General features: G+C 49.2%; 5 protein-coding genes across 5 annotated transcripts; 2 read left to right on the top strand and 3 right to left on the bottom strand.

Annotated features, from left to right (window-relative positions):
• Positions 1–57: 57 nt before the first annotated feature.
• SPPG_08451 (uncharacterized protein) lies at positions 58–3,668 on the bottom strand (the record flags this gene model as incomplete). The annotated part of the gene is made up of 7 exons (XM_016756605.1): positions 3,589–3,668; positions 1,065–3,529; positions 911–1,004; positions 682–851; positions 385–609; positions 251–325; positions 58–183 (listed from the first exon to the last, which is right to left on the bottom strand). The coding sequence occupies exons 2-7, from the start codon at positions 2,433–2,435 to the stop codon at positions 58–60; spliced, it is 2,061 nt and encodes a 686-aa protein (XP_016604339.1). The 5' UTR covers positions 2,436–3,529; positions 3,589–3,668.
• A 147-nt stretch (positions 3,669–3,815) lies between these two features.
• SPPG_08450 (uncharacterized protein) lies at positions 3,816–4,394 on the top strand (the record flags this gene model as incomplete). Its single annotated transcript, XM_016756604.1, has 1 exon — positions 3,816–4,394. The coding sequence occupies one exon, from the start codon at positions 3,816–3,818 to the stop codon at positions 4,392–4,394; it is 579 nt and encodes a 192-aa protein (XP_016604338.1).
• Positions 4,395–4,599: 205 nt separating this feature from the next.
• Positions 4,600–5,981, top strand: SPPG_09538 (uncharacterized protein; the record flags this gene model as incomplete). The annotated part of the gene is made up of 2 exons (XM_016757712.1): positions 4,600–5,203; positions 5,278–5,981. The coding sequence occupies 2 exons, from the start codon at positions 4,600–4,602 to the stop codon at positions 5,979–5,981; spliced, it is 1,308 nt and encodes a 435-aa protein (XP_016604337.1).
• Positions 5,982–14,980: 8,999 nt separating this feature from the next.
• SPPG_08448 (uncharacterized protein) lies at positions 14,981–16,313 on the bottom strand (the record flags this gene model as incomplete). Its single annotated transcript, XM_016756603.1, has 2 exons — positions 14,981–15,270; positions 15,338–16,313. 2 exons carry the CDS (start codon positions 16,311–16,313, stop codon positions 14,981–14,983), a joined length of 1,266 nt encoding a protein of 421 aa, XP_016604336.1.
• A 1,012-nt stretch (positions 16,314–17,325) lies between these two features.
• SPPG_08447 (uncharacterized protein) lies at positions 17,326–19,827 on the bottom strand (the record flags this gene model as incomplete). Its single annotated transcript, XM_016756602.1, has 1 exon — positions 17,326–19,827. The coding sequence occupies one exon, from the start codon at positions 19,825–19,827 to the stop codon at positions 17,326–17,328; it is 2,502 nt and encodes an 833-aa protein (XP_016604335.1).
• Between the last annotated feature and the right edge of the window lie 755 nt (positions 19,828–20,582).

The raw sequence follows: 20,582 nt of genomic DNA, 5'->3' as shown, positions 1-20,582 counted from the left end.
AGTTGCAGATTCGCAGCATCGGGCTCTCTTTGAGCGTCTTGGGCAGCCTACACTCAACTAGGTTACAAATGCGTTGGTACTGCATGGTCGACGTTTTAGTCCTCGTACCTTCTGCTGTGCGGCAAGGGCAAGTAGCGTCTGATCAAGACCGGCCTGCAGGACAGCTGCGTCCTCCTCTTGCGCCTAAAACCCATTTATAATCTATCATTGCTTGTAAGGGCGAAGTGGAGAGGAGAAAATTCTCACGCACCGCCTTTGACCGATGTATATCCGCTGCTGCATCGTCCAATCTTCGCCTCATTTCGTCGATTTGTTGCTGCTTCGCCTATGAAAGCTAAAAGCGTCACACGTGGATACAGCCTGAGCGGGAACCAACGGAAATACCTTGTTCAGATTCTCCATCTCAAGTCGCTCAGCTTCAAAGCGACTAATAATGTTTTGCAACTCCGCCCCTTTGGACGCAGAGAGGTCATTCAGGGAAGCCTTGGCATCTTGCAGGTCGCGGCGTAATCGACTCATCTCTTCTTCGTACTGTGCCCGCACCCGATCCACCTCCCCTTTCAAACGATCGCGCTCAATGAGAAGTTCTGTGACCTCATTACTTTTTTCCTAGCAAGAAGAATGACGGACGAGTTAGTAACGTTTGTGATTACTGCGTCATGTAGAATCTATCCAACGCACTTTCATGTCTGATTTCGCTTTCTCAACCTCTTTTCGGGCTTGCTCCGATTGTCGATTCGCAGAATCCCGAACGTCTTTAAACTTGTTTAAAAGGTCCAGATGTTCTTTTCGCAGCTGAGCATACAGCTTAGCCAGCGCTTCGTACTTTTGCTTCCATTGTGCAAGTTCCTCTGGATGAAGACTTATGAGTTCCTTTGTATTTAGCACTGGTTAGCTCTCATCGGCTCACCCTGTAATCTACGCAGAAGGTCATCCTTTGCAGCATCCATATCGCGGTTGCCCAGGGACAACTGGGACAATTGTTGTTCCAAGCCCCGTATTCTCTGAAAGTGTGTTCTAATTGAAGTCTGGAAAGATCACTCGGCAATCTTACCACTACATACCTGCTCATACTGATTTAGTGTGTCACGGTCACGGTATGACTGATTCCGGTATTGCTCCAGCTCATTCTGCGCGTTCATTAGCCTCTGTTGTAAGAGCTGGCCCTCCAGTTGCGCATTTGCCGCGTTTGCTTGCTGTTGCATACGCAGGCGCTCCTCCTCTAACCGTCTCCGCTCGGCCTCCTGCTGTCGTCGAAATTCCTCCTGCTGTCGCTGTCCTTCAAGCTGTTGCCGTTGCAGTTCGAGTTGCCTTTGCGCCTCAAGCTGCTGCTGCTGCTGTCGTTGTCGCGCAAGTTCCAATTCTCTTTCCGCTTGCAGCCGCTGCTCTTCACGCTGTTGGTCTTCAATCAGTTGCTTTTCGAATGCGGCCTGCTGTTCGTTGAAAAGATCAATCTCCGCTTGCTTGTTGGGAGACTCTCCTCGGGGTGGTAATGTAGGGGGCCCCTGGGCAAGGAAGTCTGGGGGATCTTGTGATAATCTCGGCACCGTGATGAGCGACGTCAGGTATTTAAGTGTCGAGCATTCATAGTAAAAGCGAAAAAGTGCGTAGTGACCAGCATTGAATTTCTCCCGGAGGGGAGCAAGTACTTCCACAGATCCAATGATCTTGTGCATTGCCATCAACATGTTGATTAGGAATTGGTAAATCCCATGACTCTCCTCAACCAGCGGAACGAGTGCTGCTATCCTCGCCTCATTATTGGAACTAGGTCTGAAGTTCACAAAGATCAACTTTTGAAGAGAATCAAGCTTATCCAATAGACCTAGGAGATCATTGATAGTTTCAAAACCTTCGTTGGGGTCCTCAACTCCTTTCAAAGTTACATATTCCTCGTAATCAAAGGTTCCACTGAATTCTGGATGTAGACGGTGGTAGTCAAGCTTTGCCAAAAGGAATTGGACGTAAGCTCTAATAAGAACGCCGTATCCTCGGGTACTATGAGGAGGTACGCTACGGGTAAGGGTGTCGAACCATCCAGTTTGGCCTATTGCATCCTTCAGTACGTTGGGATGCCCTTGCCGAATAACCTTGTGAGCAGTAATCAAAGCTTTGAAAGTCACAAGTTCGTCCCCCAGCACCGGGAAGGTTTCAATCGCCATCCAAAAACTACCCGATCCTTTAATATCCCACGTGTACACGATGCAGGCGCGAACATGCTTTTGCTTGGGAGCGGTTTCCTCTGGAGAAAGAGCCTTCTTAATATGCAGCGCCAGCTCTTCTTCTACCTTCTCTGTTTGCCATGTGGGGCGAGAGACAACTGGTGCTCCATGCGGATATGATCGAGTTGGGGTGTTGGTTCCGGTGCCGTATGGGGAATTTGCATAGTCCGACCCCGGCCCTCCGGCGTTGTAATAGCTCGGACTGTAAGACATGGGCTGCAAGATGGGGAGGCGTCAGTCCAGAGGCTAATGCCTTTTTCTTACACTACAGTAGGCCAGGAGCGCAACAAGCTGCGCACTAGGGTAAAAACGGTACCAGGATCGTCGAGAAGGCAATTTAAAAGTATCTGACGCCAGTTTTGGGAACTGGCAGCAAGCTTATGATAGTATTTGAGGTTCTGGGGAAGCGTCGTGAGCAGACCTCCCTACAGCCTCAGCAGTGGCTTAGCGACAGTGCTTAGGATTTATGACTCAATCGTTCGATCGTCACTGTCCCTAGACAAATGCATCAATTCAACTCATGTCACTTTTCTAGTATGACAAACACAGGGCCCTGCACTTTCTGTACCAACGTCGCCCTGATGTACCTACTCCCCCATCTGATTATACAGCTGTATGTCTTTCCTCCGCTACTGCTGTCGCATAGCCTGGAAATCTGCCCGCTGGGCCAACTCTTTCTTTGATCGAATAACACATCTCGTCCTTTGAATGAATCGAGCGCGACACCCTCTGTCATCAATAGCTTGTGCCCGGCGGTGCCAGCGGGCTTTTCCAGTCTGCCATATCCAGTCGCATGGTATACAAATCGGAAATGCGTGCTCATCTTTAAACCAGAGTTTCTACATTTGTCCATTATGTCTCTCATATCCACGTCCATGAATTAAGTTGCCAGCGAGCCGAACACGTCTAGGTTGAAGTTGAACAACCGCAGATTCAGAAGTTCTCCATCTCTTCTATGTAAAGGCCTTCAACACGAGACCTCAACTAAAACCACGGGCTTCGTCAATCGACCGTGGTGCGTGATTTGTGGACATCCACGCGGGCAACCCTAGTTTACGCTATGATATTCTACCGAACGTTGGTTCCCAATCGACAGAGCAAAGCGGACCCGGAACGGAACATTGTATGATGCAGGATATTTGAGCTGTCGTGTTGAAGTGCCACTCAGATACCATTGTCGCTTTCGGTGCCAATGTCTTAGATTTCGGGTATTGTGCGGTTTTAGTTGTCTCAGAGCTAATGCCGAAATTCTTTATTCGGAACTATCATTCCCACTTTTTCATGTTCAAAGAACGTTCGAATCCTTTCTGCATTAGACGTGAGAACGCTGCTAAGCATCGATGTTATAAGACTATTACGTATTGACCAGTAATCGCCCTGTCGGGTGTCTTGACTTGAGGCATTGCATAGTTTACGCTTTTAAACAAACACATTGGTTCAACACACCGAGACCATGTCGCGCATACTACAGCTCACTCACCGTACTGTGGAGTACGCCACTTCAGCCTCCACAGCCACGCTATCTCTCTCACGTGGAAAGCCGAGCATGTCTCCTCCGAGACTCGCGCTTGTTGTCGCATCTGGCTGTTCAGAATGCCTTCAACCGAGCACTCCCCGAGTCCAGGGGATCCGCACTCAAGTACGCACTCGAAGACGCAAAAATCTTGTGGCGTCTGTTCGGATTTTCGCACACTGAGACGGAAACAGGCGAAGGAATATCGCAAGTCAAAAGCACCTGCGACGACTACTGCTGATGCAGTTACGACTGCTTCAGTTCCTACTCAGCCTAAAAATTCTGATGCATATGCTCCATTTCCCTGCCCACCAGATTCTGGAACTCTCGGTTCATCGACGTGGACTTTTCTACATACAATGGCGGCCTATTACCCAGAAAATCCTTCGGTCGCTGAACAATACTCGATGCGCAATCTCATATCCGCACTGGGCCGATTCTACCCTTGTGGTTATTGCGCTGAGCATCTCAAAGGAGAGGTCCTGCGACGGCCTCCGGACGTGTCGTCTAACAGAGCACTCAGCCAGTGGTTCTGTGAGGTGCACAACGAGGTCAATGAAAGACAAGGAAAGCCCCGGTTTGACTGCACTAAAGTATTTGAGCGGTGGAGAGATGGATCAGCAGGAAGCGAATGCTTTCCTGATATCGCTCATGAGTAATAGAAATATCAACATGACATATACGTAACTTATCGATACATAGTGCGGAGCCGATTGGTATTGGCACTAGTACATAGATTCCAACCAATTTAATCATAATTTTACTCGATTTAGACTCATGAACTATGGTTTGATCCAAAAAATCCTATATAAGTTGTCGTCGCCCATTTTCCCAGGCTTTCATCTTTTCCCACAGATATCATCAATGCCACCAAAAAAGAAGCAAAAGCTTGAAAAACTCGACAAACCCACCTTACATACCTGCAACAAGACTTCCTTTGCAAAAGCTTTCCTGCCAAACTATTGCCAACGGCTTCTAGATTACATCACCATCATCCATCAACTCGCCGACCACGCTTCCCATGCTCTCAAATTCTACATCCTATCTGCACCAACCTTCACCGTGAACGAGGAGACCATCAAAGTGATTCTCTATCTTCTCAACAAGGGGGAGGCTTGGCATCCAAGAAAGGAAGCAAAGAAGGCATGGCGGGATTGTTTGCTGCCATATGTTCAATGGTACTGCCAAGTCGTTGGCTTCGTTCACCCAAATCTACGAGGCAAGCAGCAATCAGTCAATTACCTGACAGCGAGTATGATGACAAACCTGACAGTCAACGTTCAAGAGCATTTCATGCAGATGCTCCTTCGGTACATTAATCTGCGGCTTGACGTGAAGGGACGGAAAGGGCAACTGCCACCGAAAAGCGATGCGCGAAAAGCTTTCTTTACTCGGCTACGCTATTTAAAGTCAGTTTTTCTTTTTGATATCGTGCCCGAGTCGCTGGATGACTTGACCGCTGAAGAGAGTGACTTCTAGAAGAGATGTGGTCCTTCATTCCCCTTTCTGACGACCAGCCGCTCGCATATTCGGTTGCTGTAGACCCTCTTGCCTTCTTTCCTGCATACTGCAAACTCTCTGGGCTGTATGAACAACATGGATTTCGACGGTTCAGTGCAATCCCTCTTCGTCAGTCTCTCATCCAAAGCCATGTGCGGATCGACACCATCATTCTCTACCAGCATATCCTTTGCATCGCGCGAAGAGAAGCGGAAACTGTCGAAAAGGTCGATTTATGGTTGCGCATCTGTAATCTACGTACCAAAGCTTTTCGGTCTTGCCGCGGTATGCAGTTTGAAGGCTCGATCACGACGGATGGGACCTCGGTGTCTGTATACCTAAAGCACCCAGGAGCAGACAAGTATGGAAAGCATGGAGCGAGAAAGTCAGCAAAGAGTTTAGAGGACGAAGTTAAAGTGCAATACATGGAGAAAAACTTACCTGCTTGTCGAGCAGCAGAGAATGTTGTCGTTATCGACCCAAACAAGCGTGATATTCTCTACTGCCAAGACAACAGTGGTATGACATTTCACTACACCGCCAACCAGCGAGCCGTGGAGACTGGAAGCCGTCGATTTGCAAAAGAACGGCAGCAGATGAAGAAGGAAGCGGGAATGGACCTCATAGAATCACGTATCCCTAGTCACAAGACAATGAACCTCATGGACTTCATGTGCTATCTCCTTGTTCGGCGCGCTGATTGGGATCATCGCAAGGAATTCTACTCCCACCCTGCCCACACGTGATGGAAATGGCACTCCTGCGAAAAGTCCGAGAAGACGGCTGTCTTGGGGATGTCTTCTGGGTGGACTCTGATCTGGTAGCAATGGATGAAATAGCTGTAATTGTTCAACACCACATGAATTACGCCAACCTGCAACTGGTGGCATTTGTAACGGATTTTTTGTTGGTAGACTACAGTAAAGACAACTTGGGTCTCCTAGCAGGTTGTGTGGGTGTCCGTACTAGGAATCGTAGTCTCCAAATCCTTTCTTTGGGCGTCGGTAGCGACTTGAGGGCGAGAGGCAAGGAGAGTCGGTTAGTTGTGAACCGAGCAGGATTTAGAGGCTTCGGTACGGGTGATCAGGCCGTTGAAGCGCTCTGTTAGGTTCCTGTTAACCTAAGATTGGAGTTGAGAAGCGAGTTATGGGGATTTTTTGTCGCTACGGCTTCTGCCCCCGACTTATTTTATTGAATACATCCTTTTTATACAAGATTCTTGGATAAACTGTTAAACTAAACTAAACTAATGGGTGTCGCTGCACCGCAACTGATTTATTGGTGGCGGTACCGATCTCTTCCTTTTCCGCACTGGCTCGGGCCTCCACAGGTTGTACGAGGCACGCTGAAATCTAATGCGCCAATTGCCATTCTCCGAACCGGTTTTTTCGGTCGCGGTAACCCAATCGGTGGAGTTGGTCACGCGATTCGTGCTTCCCGCGTCCGATTTGGGCTTACTCGCGATCTCTCGAAGACGTCCTCGTCGTTACATCCCCCCTTTGAAGAGCCAACGCACCGGCGCTCCGAGCGGGGGTGTTGGGACGTCAATTACCAGGTCGGTACCGGATCTGTGGGGTCCGCTTCATCTGCATCTTGGTTCACGACCCAGATGATACTGGCACGGCCACCGACGTTGCAACAAAACCAGATTTGATCTGTTGCGGTACGAACGATGGTACCCGGGGTCACGTCGGGGCCAGTTCTGGTTACGTAGAGGGCCGTAAAGGTCTCCGCGGCCCTTTTCAGGTTTGTCGCGCGGAAATGGTACTCCGCGTGCTCGTGATGTCGGGGTCTGGTGAGCCTTGCAGAGGCTTCCGCTGCGTTCGCCGTCCTTAGGAGCACCGTCCTAGCTGCTTCAATGACGGCGGACGCAAACTCGTGGGCGTCGTCGTTCGGCCAATCGGTGAACGGAGCCGTTTTTCGGCTTCCCGCCTCGTGTTGGGGAACCCCGCGGTCGAGCCAAGCGGCGCACGGAGCTGGGCGCCCTCTTTTTCCGGGTTTTTTCGCGTCAGCAACTATTCCGACCGCTGCTTCACCACCATCGGTGGCCTTGCTGTAGGGGTCCGCGATGTGGTTTGTGAGGGGCTGGCCCACCGCGTAAGGTTTCGGAGCGTCGACTCCCAGCCAAAACTCATGCCCTGGAGTCTGCAGCGGCGCGTTGGGGTTGGTCCGAAGCTGATGAACCCAGGAGTGAACCCAGGTAGCGATCGCAACCCCAAGGCGATCCAGCACGCCCTCGGCCTCGAAGTCGCCCGAGTCTTCCTCCCAAGGGTAGCCGGACATGTACGTGGAGGGTACGCTCACTCCTGCTTGTCCTCTGAGATCGGTGTTCATTGTGTTAGAAATGGAAGTTTTAGTTTCGGTGTCGATAGAAGGGGTTTGCGAAGCAGAGTGAGTGTGTAAGGGAAGTAGGTCGTGGGCGGTTGAAGAAGAAAAAAGAGGGGGAGCGTGCAGGGGCGTCCTTTTAAGGTCGTCGCCGGCTGATTTTGACAGCTCGGACGCGCGTAAGCGTGATCGGGAGGCTTGGTGTGGCGTTCTCGACTGGTGAGGTAAGCCACGCGAAACTGGTTTTCTTTCTGGTGAGAGGGCGTGATTATCACGTGAGCTATCGTCCGGATAAACCGCGAAGCATTGGTGGTCGGAAGCATAAGCCGTATCTTCCGGGGCGTCGCCTGCAAGGCTGACTACCAAAGAGTCCTCTACTAGCGCGCTAGTGGGAGCTCTGGATCTCCAGTACTCTTCTAAGGCTTCGGAAGCCTCTGTTAGGGCTTCCTCTGGTTCCCAGGTATCCTCATGGGGTGGGTATCCGGACCAACGTATTCGAAATTGACGTTTTCCGCGCCTGGTTCGATGGTCTACTATCGCTTCCACTTCAAACTCGCCATCTGAAGCGTCGGAATCCTCCGCTTGTGCTTCCGCGACCTTTTCCTCAGTTTCGGCGTCGACAGGCTTCTGGTACGGACGTAATTTCGATATGTGAAACCATGGATGAAGTCGTCTCATCTTGTCTGGCAGTTTTAACTCGTAGTTGTCGCGGAGAGGGTTACAGTCGGTCACCGTGACTGGTCCCAGCCATTTCGGAGCGATCTTGGACTCATACCCTGCTAGGTTTTTCGTGCTCAGAAGCACCTTATCTCCTCTCCGGAACTCCAAATGTCGTCGCGATAAATCGTAATATCTTTTCTGCGAATCCTGGGCTTCGATCATCAGATCTCGGATAAGGATGTTTAGGTCGCCGAGGTGTTTACAGAGCTCCTCCGCATCTGCATTTCTGGTTTCTGACGGCCTTTCGACGATGTCCGCCAGTGGATTGTGGGGCTCATAGCCTAGGTCCATTCTGAATCGCGTCATTTTTGTCGCCTCGTGTACCGTATCGTTGATAATGAATTCCGCAACCGGAAGAAAGGTGTCCCAGTCGTCTAATCGGGTGTTGACCATTGTGGTAAGGACCTGCAAGACCGTTGCGTTGTCTCTTTCTGATTGTCCATCACCTTGAGGGTGGTAGGCTGTGGTGAGCTCTTGATTAATCTTTAGGTTTTTGCAGACCTCCTGCCAAAATCGACTCGTAAATTTGGAGTCGCGGTCCGAGATAATGGTCTCCGGGATGCCGTGCAATGGGACGTAGCGCTCTATAAAGAGTTCCGCGACCTGAATAGCTGTCGCAGTGCTCTTGAGGGGCCATACGTGGATCCTCTTTGAGCATTTACATGCTATTAACCAAAAGGCGTCGTACCCTCTGGAAGTAAGTGGGAGCTTGGTTACGAAGTCAGTCGTGATGACTGTCCAGCGTCCCGGAGCTGGTGGTATGGGTTTCAGCAACCCCGGAATCAGTTGCGGTACCCTTTTTGAGCGTTGACAGGTTTCACATCCTGCGCAGTGTTTTCTGAAATCTTGTGCCATTTTCGGCCACCAGACTTGCGCTGCAGCTCTAGCGTAGGTTCTTTCGAATCCGAAGTGTCCTCCCCCCTCGTGAAAAAGCTTGCGCACCTCAGGGGTGCAAGCAGGGGGCACGTAAAGGCGCCAAAGGTCTTCGGAGACTGAAAAACGGTGCCACAGCAGGTTATCTGCACGTTGCCAGTCCTGAAGAAAGCGCGTGTCGGCGGTAGTGTACGTGTCGGGGCTGGTCTCCCATAGGAGCGTGCGGGCCTGTTGGGCTATGGGGTGGAGCTGGCCGGTGAGGCCAGCGCGGATGGCGGCAATGAGTGCAGGCTGTAAGGCCAGACGAAAGACGGCATCTGCCAGTGTCGAGGAAGGTGCGAGAGCAGCTGGTGTGGTGCGCAGCCGTCGTCTTCCGCGTTTCGACACCCATATTTGGGTCGCGGTGGAGCAGAGTAGGGTTTCCGCTCCTAGTAGCCGTGAAAGTGTATCAGCGACAATGTGAAAACGTCCTGGTTTGTGAACGATTGTCATCCATTCGGACCAGTAACTAAGATCGAGGGCCCAGCGGAGAAGCTTACGGTTCTCGCCTTTGTATTTAGCGAGCCACAAAAGAGCTCGGTGATCAGTAATGACCGTGAAAGGCAGGCCTTCGAGGTATGGGCGGAGTTTTCCGAGGCCCCAAATGAGGCATCCGGCCTCGAGTTCGACGGGGGGGGCCTTCTTTTCCGAGGTGGTGGTGCCTCGGGAATGGTAGCACAGCGGGCGTTTAGAAGCATCCGGCTGTAACTGTTCGAGCGTGACATTAAACGCTGTGTAGGAAGCGTCACTGTGAAGGGTGTAGGGGAACCCTTTTCTGGGTGCCGCGAGCACTGGAGCTGTTGTCAGAGCCTGCTTGGCGGCTGCGAAGGCAGAGTTTCGGGAATCGGTCCATGAAACTTCACGCTTCGCGATAAATCTGCGCAGACCTTGGTCGGGGCGCTTGCGAGCAAGGCGTCCGACACAAAAGGGGTCAATGGGTAAGTCCGCCAGCGATGATTGGCGTAGATTGACCGCCGGTAGGTCTGAGGAGCTAGATTTCGGATGTTGCGAAACCTCAAATCGGGCTCCGGTGGCTGTGATTGTAGGGGCCACCGCCGTGTCGAGCATGGATGGTGAATTGAGCTTTTCAGCGCCTTTCTTCGGGTCAGCGCGACCCTTTTTAAGGTCTCGGTATTCGCGAACGCCCTCTTGGATAGCGTCTTGCAGGGGTCGGACGAGTTCCGCGTAGCGAGAAATGAATTGGGCGTAGAACCCTAGGAGACCCACGAATGACCATAGGTCACCTATGAATTTGGGTTGTGGCCAATCGACTATGGTTGCGACCTTGTCTGGATCGGTAGCGAGACCCTGAGAGGAGGCAACGAAACCGAGGGCCGTGAGCTGGTGAAAGAGCCATTGACACTTGTCGAGCCTTAGGGTGAGTTTGGCCCTGGAAAAGCGGTCGAGCCAGTCCGCGATGGCATCTAGGGCTTCCGCGGCTGTCTCCGCTCGTGTATGGATATCGTCGACGAAGTTGTTGATATTTCGCCATTTGGAGGGACCCAAGGTGTCGTCCATCACCCGACAGAAGTGCGAGGGGGCAGTCTTGGGTCCGAAGGGCATAAAGAGTGGTTCGTAGATGCCGTCATGGAGTCTGAGCGCGAGCCATTTGCGTACCGACGCATCGGTGATGGCGATTTGGTAGAATCCTTTGTTTGCGTCACCTCCCGATATGTATCGGAATGGGACTGCAACGATCCAGTTCAGGATGTCGAGCATGATGGGAAAGGGATATGGATCCCAGGCCATGCAGTCGTTGGCTCGGCGATAGTCGAAGGCTACCCGCGGGGGTTTGTCTGCGTAGCGAATAATAACAGGATCGCTGGCGAAGGTTACTTCGGTGGTTCGTTTCCACCTCTGAAGCCCCATCATGGTGTCTCGCTCCGTCTCGAGGGCTGTCCGCTCCAACGGAGAGTACGACCGTGGCCTCGAAAGGGGTGGCGGAGCCGAGATAAATCGAGGCGCATAAGGAATCTTGGTGTAGTTCCCTATGAGATGACCCTCATAGCTGAAGGCTTGATGGAAGTGTCGTAGAATGTTGATTAGGGCCCAGACCACGGGTTTGGGTCGTTTGAGATCGACGTGGAAACGTTCCGCGTCTTTTAATTGGGCTTCGAAGGCCCCTGGAGCCTTCTCTGTAGAGTTGAGGTTCCATTTGTTCCGAAGTGTCTGCCATTCTTCTTCGGAAATGTTCTCTTCGGGGTCCGCGACCGAATTATGGGTCGCGGTGGACAGTTTGAGGCCTAACGGGGCCGTTGTGCTAGCTGCGGTGGCATCAAGAGGGTTTTCGATGAGGAAAGTTTGGGCTGCCACGCGCGTCTGTCCCGTGATTAACATGGTTAATCTAGACTTCTGAGCTTTGGCTTTGGTCAGCCGTGGCATTGACACATCCTTCATGAATTCACCCTGCTTGGTTTTGTATGGCGTGCCGCGCATGTGATCGGTATCCAGCTCATCCGTTATGGAGCAGGGGATAAGGATGTCTGGATTCTTGAGCGTCACCGCGAAACTGGGTAACGGGGGTTCCTGAACCAAGGTTTGGAGTTTCAAATGTCCCAAAACGTCGTTGGCTAGGATGATGAGAGGTTTCCCGTACGCGATGACCCGAAAGTAGGCGCGGAAAGTCAGGTATTCTCCGCCGCGGCCTCTGAGGGAAGTTTCGAGGCATACTGTCTTGGTAGATGAGATACGTCCACCAATGCCGTTGAAAGCCATCGTTTCCGCATCCTGCAAATCGGTTTCGGAGAACAGAAGGCCTTGGTACGTGTCGGAAATCAGAGACTCGCAGGCCCCTGTGTCTAGTACCACAGGTGCCCAGAGCTGCGCGATGACGGCTAGCGTCCAGCAAGGCTGCGTTTGGGTCTTAGTCTGGCTTTTGAGTACATCGCCTAAATCTACTGAGTAGAAGGCGTTGATAGAAGGCACCGCGATCTCGAAATGGGGCGCGATGTCGTTAATTGTTGCTTCCGTAGCCTTGATCACACTCTCAAAGTGTTCTCTAGTTTTGTCGTTTTGTGGTTTTGTTGTTTTATTCTGGCGAGCAACTTGTTCGATAGCCAGCATGACTATACGCGTCCGTTCGCTCTCTTCGTGTCTTTGGAGACGTGGATGGTCTTTAACGTGCCGAAATTTGGGGTTTCCGCGACGATAATAATAGTCTGAGCGAACGATATTGCCTGTCAGGAGAAATGCCACCAGTTGCAGGTTGGCGTACGCATCAAAGATAACAGGATCTTCAGAGCTCCACATCAAGAATTTCTCGTGCTCGTCGAGCTTTATCCAGGCAAGGAGAATCAAACGAGGGGTACCATCTTCTCGGACCTTTCGCAGGATTCGATCCTTGTCAGCTTCGGCTGCGGCAGCGATGTAGAGGTGGTGGGAACTCCACGCGACTGCGTAGGGGTCGTTCCCGAGGTGCCCGGCGCCTCGCTTCGGTTCTTTGGCGAAGAAGCTGAGCGCGCGGGGGTTGTTGCCCATCATCAGAGCCACTTGCGGGGTGCCCCAGATGATGGCTATGTTGTCCCAGACTCGGTCCCAGCCCTGCGTGGGCGTGCGGGGGTCCTCTTCCTTGGTCACCGTGACCTTGGAAAGAGGTGCGGTCATCAAAATTGTTGATTCCGAGTGCTTGGGTGAATGAAAGAACCCGATGGTGTGGAATCCTTGATTAGCGGCTTCCGTTCTTTCCAGTTCCGAAGCCGAAAAAAGAGTCTCGGTGGTAGCGGACGTCGAGTCCAGCTCCACTATGTACGCCTTCTTCGATTCCTGTTTGGGTTTCCAACCTGAGGGCATGGGTGCTCCATATGGTCCTTTCTTTCCATCTTCAGGATCTTTTCGGTTCGGGTTCTGCCAGCAGAAAACATTCCAATGCTTTTTCTGACAGAATTTGCAGGGTGCCGGTGGTTCCTTGTTGGGGTCCGGAACCATCTTCTGAGGACCATCGCGACCCTTTTCGGGGTTTCCGGTTTTATGCAGAGCCGTCTGCTTAGGGCCTTTGTCGGTTCCGGTCTTTTGTGACTTCTTCTGAGCTTCTGCAGCACCGCTGTAGCAAGGGTCTCGTTTTCTGGTGTCATCAGAGCCGAAATAAAGGCGCAGGAAGTCTTTTAATTTGGTCAGGTTCGTGACGTTACAGGATTTGACCATGATTTGGATGTCGCTGGGCAATTGTTCGACTATTAGGTCGAAATGCTGGTCAGCGGGACATTCTATGTTTGCCCGGTCGCCATAAGCGAGGCGCCGGAGATGAGTTTTGTGGTCGATGAACGCGAGAAAGCTGCGAAATTCTTTGGGGTTCGCATGGCAGCGCACATATTCGGTTTTGCGCTTGGACTCGGTTAGGGGATCTCGGAACTCTCGAAGCAGTTCCTCTTTCCACCTTTTCCAGGTCCACGAGCGAGTTTCCTGGGCTTCCAGAGTGTAAAACCAAGCGTCAGCAGGGGTTTTCTTGGCTATCATGGCTGGTAGGAGCTGTACCATCCTGGCATCCGACGTTGCGCTAACGTTTTGAAGAAGTTGGACTTTGTTAAGCCATTCTTCAACGTCTTGGTTTCTTCTGCCCGTAAACTCGGGTACGTCCTTTGCTTTCAAGGAATCGACCTTGGTGTCGCTGGCCCACGGGGCCGCTGGCACTTGGATTGGAGGCACCGCACCTGAAAAACTTGGTTCGGTACGCTCCCTTGGTGTGTCCGCCGTTTCCCACGGGGTTGCGGACCGTTCTCTTGTAGCTCGTGCTATGGGAGGTTGTCCAGGCAGCGGGCGATGCGCTAGGGCTTCTAAGGCTCGTGCGAGGCGCTCATCCGCCGCTGTCTGACGTTCGGAAAGCCTATGAAGCTGTTCCGTAAGGTTTTGAGTTGCCAACTGCGTTGCAGCAGTCGAGCGGGCAATGTCTTCTTTTAACGCTGCCACTTCAGAGGCCATCGTGGCCAAGTTAGGGGCTTCCGGTTCGACGGAAGTGGTCCCTGAACGCCTTGGGCGTGTTGCGGGAGGGACTTCGACGTCCTCCGCAGGACCCTGACTACGAGTCTGGATCACAGGTGAGCGGCCTCGCGTTGGTGAGCGTTCGACCGGCATCATTCTCGGTTTCGTGAAGTTCTGTCTCCGAAACGAGAGAAAAGGTTTCCGAGTAGCTACCTGAGCGGATCTCGGTTTGCGCAAGAGTTTCGGTACGACCGAATAAGGTTTTCAGCTGAATTTGAGAGGGGAAGGCGGTTCGTCGCGCTTCTCCACCATGTAGTGGATTTTTTGTTGGTAGACTACAGTAAAGACAACTTGGGTCTCCTAGCAGGTTGTGTGGGTGTCCGTACTAGGAATCGTAGTCTCCAAATCCTTTCTTTGGGCGTCGGTAGCGACTTGGGGGCGAGAGGCAAGGAGAGTCGGTTAGTTGTGAACCGAGCAGGATTTAGAGGCTTCGGTACGGGTGATCAGGCCGTTGAAGCGCTCTGTTAGGTTCCTGTTAACCTAAGATTGGAGTTGAGAAGCGAGTTATGGGGATTTTGTGTCGCTACGGCTTCTGCCCCCGACTTATTTTATTGAATACCTCCTTTTTATACAAGATTCTTGGATAAACTGTTAAACTAAACTGAACTAATGGGTGTCGCTGCACCGCAACTGATTTATTGGTGGCGGTACCGATCTCTTCCTTTTCCGCACTGGCTCGGGCCTCCACAGGTTGTACGAGGCACGCTGAAATCTAATGCGCCAATTGCCATTCTCCGAACCGGTTTTTTCGGTCGCGGTAACCCAATCGGTGGAGTTGGTCACGCGATTCGTGCTTCCCGCGTCCGATTTGGGCTTACTCGCGATCTCTCGAAGACGTCCTCGTCGTTACAAACACGACGTTGATATGCTTCCTCCGATTCTCCTTCCTGACGAACTGTACGACCATGATAGACATAGGGACGTTCTTCTCCTTCTCTTCCTCTTGCTCGTCTTCTACGTTGTCTGTTGTTGCTTCCTGTAGAACTACTGCTTCCTGTAGAACTACTGCTTCTTGTAGAACTACTGAGATCAGAACTAGTAAATCGATGACGGCATAAAGGGCATAACAGAGGAAGTGTAGTTTGAAGGAGCTCGGATATGCAGCTATGGTGGAAAGTATGACCGCAAGGTATGGTCGTACAGTTTTCATGCAACAACAGTGGTGAAAAACATATTCCGCATGGGTTAGGCTCCACCGCAGAAGGGACAATGTTTAGGGGAGGGACAACTGGTCTTGGCGCTATCAAAGGAATGTCACTCGGTTGTTGAGGTTGTTGAGGTTCTTGAGCTGGAAGTGCCGCAGGAATGTCACTCGGTTGTTGAGCTTCTTGAGCTGGAAGTGCCGCAGGAATGTCACTCAGTTGGTGAGCTGGAGTTGCCGCAGGAATGTCACTCGGTTGTTGAGCTGGAGTTGCCGCAGGAATGTCACTCGGTTGTTGAGCTGGAGTTGCCGCAGGAATGTCACTCGGTTGTTGAGCTGGAGTTGCCGCAGGAATGTCACTCGGTTGTTGAGGTTCTTGAGCTGTAAGTGCCGCAGGAATGTCAATCGGTTGTTGAGTTCGAGGTACTACATGTTGATGATAAAAGGTACTGTAAAGAGCTGTATCAAAGTTTAGGTGTTGTTCATATGCTCGGTCATAAATGGTACTGTCGAATCGCAGGTTCGGACGAGCAATGACAAACTGTTGTAACTCAAGTCTCCGATTGGGACTCATCTGTTCATATATTGCCGCCGATGGTGAATTCCGAAGTAGACTCAAGCTCCCCAGAATTCCCAGTCCATAATCTAGTGTCATGTTGTAAATATTCGAACTTGTTCTGTTATAATTGCGACGTATTCGAACATCATGGGGATTATCCCACACCCACGCTTGATCTAGCGCCTGTCTGTCACTGACGTCAAGTGAGTATAGAAGCCTACCGTGATGCCACATGCCGATGTGGAGTTCATGAGCTACCGGTACTGGCAATGATCCATGCGACGCAGAGTATAAACAGAACGGATCATCTCCACCTAGAACGAGCCAGAACTGTTGTGGTGGACAGAACATGGTGCTGTTCTCGCCGGGTTGATAGTCATCTTCTAAATTGTGAGGTACAAGGTTTCCTATCATTCGCTGGTTGTCCGGATGCAGTATTTGCTCCATTATTTGCGTTTTTGTGTTTGTGTTGTGTTTCTGGCTGCGTTGTACTTTGTAAGTGACAGGTGTAGCAAGTTACAAGTCTCAGTGTATTTATGTGTAATCTTTTACAAGTGGATGACCACATGTACTTATTTACAAACAAAAAGCTTGGCATCCATTAAAAAAACTTGGCATTCATATTTAGTTACAAGAACAGAACACCGTTTCAACGGTGTAAACAAGAATTCATTGTTCCAATATATTTTTAGGCACAGAACATTTTAACACCGTTTGCACGGTGTAAACAAGCATCATTGTTCCATTATATTGTAGGCACAGAACATTTTAACACCGTTTGCACGGTGTAAACAAGCATCATTGTTCCATTATATTGTAGGCACAGAACATTTTAACACCGTTTGCACGGTGTAAACAAGAAAATGTTGTACTTAAAAAAACCATATTAACTTGAAGAAAACCTTGAAAATATGAACCACCGACAACGTGAATGTCTTGGATGTCATAAAATGATTCCTTGGATCAGGTGTCATCCTAGGTGCAGCGACTGTTACAGAAAGTGGTTGGAAGAACGTGCGAACCAACTTCCGAGATTTAACATCCTTGCAGATAGTGGAGATGAAAGCGAATGATCACCACTGTAGTTTATTTCTGTCGACAAGCCTGACATCCTCTAGTTCGTCCTAGCTTGTTCTAGTTTTTCAAAGGCTAGGAATCTCTCTCTCTACATGTATGTAGTATAATTTAACATATAAGAATATATATTTTTATTTATTAGTAGTATAGTATACCCTACATACCGAAAGACAAGAATCCTAGCCATTCTAGCCCATTTTCCGGCATCAAATCTCACAAATGGTTTCAATTTTCAATTTTTAATTTCAAAAATGAATTTTTTTTGAAAAGTAGAGAAGACCGGGCAAAAAAAGGGCTAGGATTCTAGAGCTGTTTTTGCAGAGCAGCGAGCGAAAATGGCGATCTCCCGAAAAAGCCCTAGTTCTAGGAAATCCAATTTGTTTCACGCCCCAGCCCACCGAGAACGTAGGAAATCTTTTTCGACCTCTTCATATGATATGGCTATCTCTTCTTTCTCTTCCTCACTTTCTTCCTCACTTTCTTCATCCTTTTTCAACATAGCACCTTTCCAGCCTCTGAGATTTTTCTTCTCGATCCATATCTGTCGTTTCGAGTTTGATGGTGGGAACATTGAATCCATGAGTTCATACACCTGTCTAACAAGTTGTGGTGTCTTTGTAAAGGCCTTATCTTTGCAAAATTCGGTGAAAGACATATCTAATGTCTTCATGAGTACAGCATTTGTATCGTCTGCAGGCTCGATCATATTGCTAATAAACTGCAATGGGATGTTCTGAGATACTCTGTATTTTTCAACCCGTTCCAATATATCATCCAGATGAACATTTTTCTTCATGCCCGCGGTTTTGTAATCAGTGATGTAAGTCTTGACCAGGAGTGCAAGAAAAGTATCGGCGCAATCAAGTATCTGCTTAGTGAACCCATCAACGAGTGGTCTTTCTTCAGGCTTCTCAGGGTCTGGATTGTGAACAAAACGAGCATTACATGGGATAACTACGACCTTTTGCCAAAAGCCATTAGTCTTATTGAGGATCTGCAGTAGATCATTCACAGCAATGAATATCTTGACCCACAGATCAATTTCTCTTTGTTCGTTGTGCAACTGTCGACCGCTTGTCGAATCACCTCCAGCCGTCATCTTTAAAAACTCAGTGTATAGTGTTTTTTCCTCCAGTTCGGTTAAAAAGCCACCACGTTTGAACAACAACGCCATCAAGGATGGAGAAGCAGCCTGAGCATTGAGGTTAGGTTTTGATACTTGTGCTGTCGGTAGCGTAGCGCCGTAATCTCCTAGTACCTTCTTCATTAATTTAATGAGTGTCGATTTAGCATTATTGCCACTCCCATCAAAGAAATAAAACTGCTGATCTTCATTATCGCCGCTTAGAGCCGAGGACAGTGCTTTCAACAGGAACTTTTTACGTTCTTCATTATCCAGTGTGAAGTCATTTAAAAACTTTTCAACAAGTGCTTTTTTCTCCTGAGGATGTTCATCATAGTCGAGGTAGGTGATCTTCGTAGACATTTTTGAATAGTCACTTGGCTTTGCCTTGCGAAACTTTCCCTTTTTGAGATCGTAGACTCCATTTACACAGTGTAGCAAGTGTTTCTTTTGATTAAACAGTTCGTCCTTTCGTGTATCCCTAATGAGTTCAAAGAATGAGGCCAAGTGATCATTCTTTTTCTTGACCATAGACATGGAATAGACTAAAGAATTACAGATCCCCTGGCGTTCACTCCATACGTCCTCTTCATCTTGGCTTAGTTTATTACAAATTAGAGCAAGTTCCTTTAAACAATGAACATAGTCATCAAGGATCGGACGCATAATGACATTCTTGTCTTCTTCACGCCAGATCCCGATACTCTGATCATACATGAGCCATTTGTTATGTTTTTCTGTAGGAAAGACTCGATCCTTGAGTTCTTTATGAAGGGTCTCAGAAACAGCATGGTTGGTGACATCCATTCCCTCGACTAGTTCTTTTGTAAGTGGATGAAAGTCGCGATACATCTGCTCATAGTTTTTTGAGATGCATCTTGAGAACCCTTTCCCTGGTCTACAGACAAATCGAAGCGTAGACCCATTTCGGACAAGGAAAGGATGATTGGTATTGTTAACATGCCGTCTGTTGCAAATTGAGCAATCATAGGGCACACTTGCTGTGATAATGTACAGATTGTTGTGATCTGGTCTTGAAGAGATGGAGAAACAGTCTTTCCAGAACTCGCTTTTTTTGAACATTTCAATGTCTTCATTGCTGACTTCATTGTTTAAGTGCGGCGATTCTGTAAACTCCTGAGCCTCAAAATGTTGAGGATGTTTGCCATGTGCATCAAGAATGTTCTTAAGAATCCAGTTTGGCAAAGGAGCCATCGGCACCTTGAAACCATCCTTTGTGTCCCATTCATAGCGTTGACATCCCTTCTTGCTGGGTGGAACCATTACGTAACCGCCTTTTGTCTGAATGTCGACTGCGATAACAGAGCCGTCTTCCCGCGTCATGCATGCTGTCCAATTTTTCAAGATACTTTCGCCATCCTTACCACTCAAAGAAAAGTAAAAGTGTTTTCCTCCACTGGGTGTGGTGAGTGAGAGTGTAGTGGGCAAAGGTTCGTTTTGCTCAACCAGTTCTGCAAAGTCGACTGTTCCGAGGGCTTCACTATAGATTTTACTTTTGGATCGTTGCGCGGGTGGCTTTGCGTCAACATCCACGACAATATAGTCATCAGATACCAGTAAACCGAGATTGCAATCCGGTTGCCATTGTTCACGTTTAGGAAAATCTCTTTCGAACAGGTATGAAGTACCACTCCACTTGCCTAAAGGACGTTTGTCCTCGACAGATGCGGGGATAGGATTGAATGAAGGATTAGCATGCTTCATTTTCTTGGCAGTTTGGAAAAGCAGTGTTTGTGGCATGGTTTGAATTTGGTGATATATCTGTATAACACACGGACGTATGTATTTAAGTAGCTTTTTTTTGTTCCAGAAAAACTCGACAAATGCGATGAAAAAAAAGACACTACTTAAATGATATGCCTCTTAGTATAGTAAAACAACATACCACTAATGCATTCGAAATTTGACTACATTGCCACGGTGAACCGATTCGGTAATGAGACCTCGATCCGCACACCGTCGATAAGGAGACTCGCCAAAGACCTATCATTATGTCACCTAACGGTTAGAAAGTTGGTCATGGGCGACAAGAGAACCTTGTGGCATGATTTTATAACAATAAGTAGGGTACCAAAAACAGACAAAACGGCCATTTAAAGATATAGACAATAAACAGTGGTAAGTATATTGAACACGCATGACATCATATTTCAATACATTCACAAGGGAACTACCGAATGAATCTTTGAGCGATTTATTTGAGGAAGCCATTCGGGAATGGAAGGTTGAGAGTTTTCGCTTAGACAAGGAAAACCGCTGCCTTTGTACACATCCCATCAAAGAGAACTGTTTTGTCCAGAACATCTATACCGGAAAGGTACTTGTCATTGGCAACTGCTGTATAAAGCGGTTTTTCCCAGATGAAGAGGTGGAAAGGGCAGCCAAGATGAGACAGGAACTTGTCAATACGATGCGGAAATGTTTACTGTGTGAAAAACAGTATAAGAAAGAAGGTGCGCTCAACAATGAAGTATGTGATTTTTGTCATTCCCAGA

This window comes from Spizellomyces punctatus (assembly GCF_000182565.1).
Source record: "Spizellomyces punctatus DAOM BR117 chromosome Unknown supercont1.21, whole genome shotgun sequence".
In the NCBI taxonomy this organism is placed as follows: domain Eukaryota; kingdom Fungi; phylum Chytridiomycota; class Chytridiomycetes; order Spizellomycetales; family Spizellomycetaceae; genus Spizellomyces; species Spizellomyces punctatus.
The sequence above is the reverse complement of the archived record's forward strand: the minus strand, read 5'-3'. Positions and strand labels throughout refer to the sequence as shown.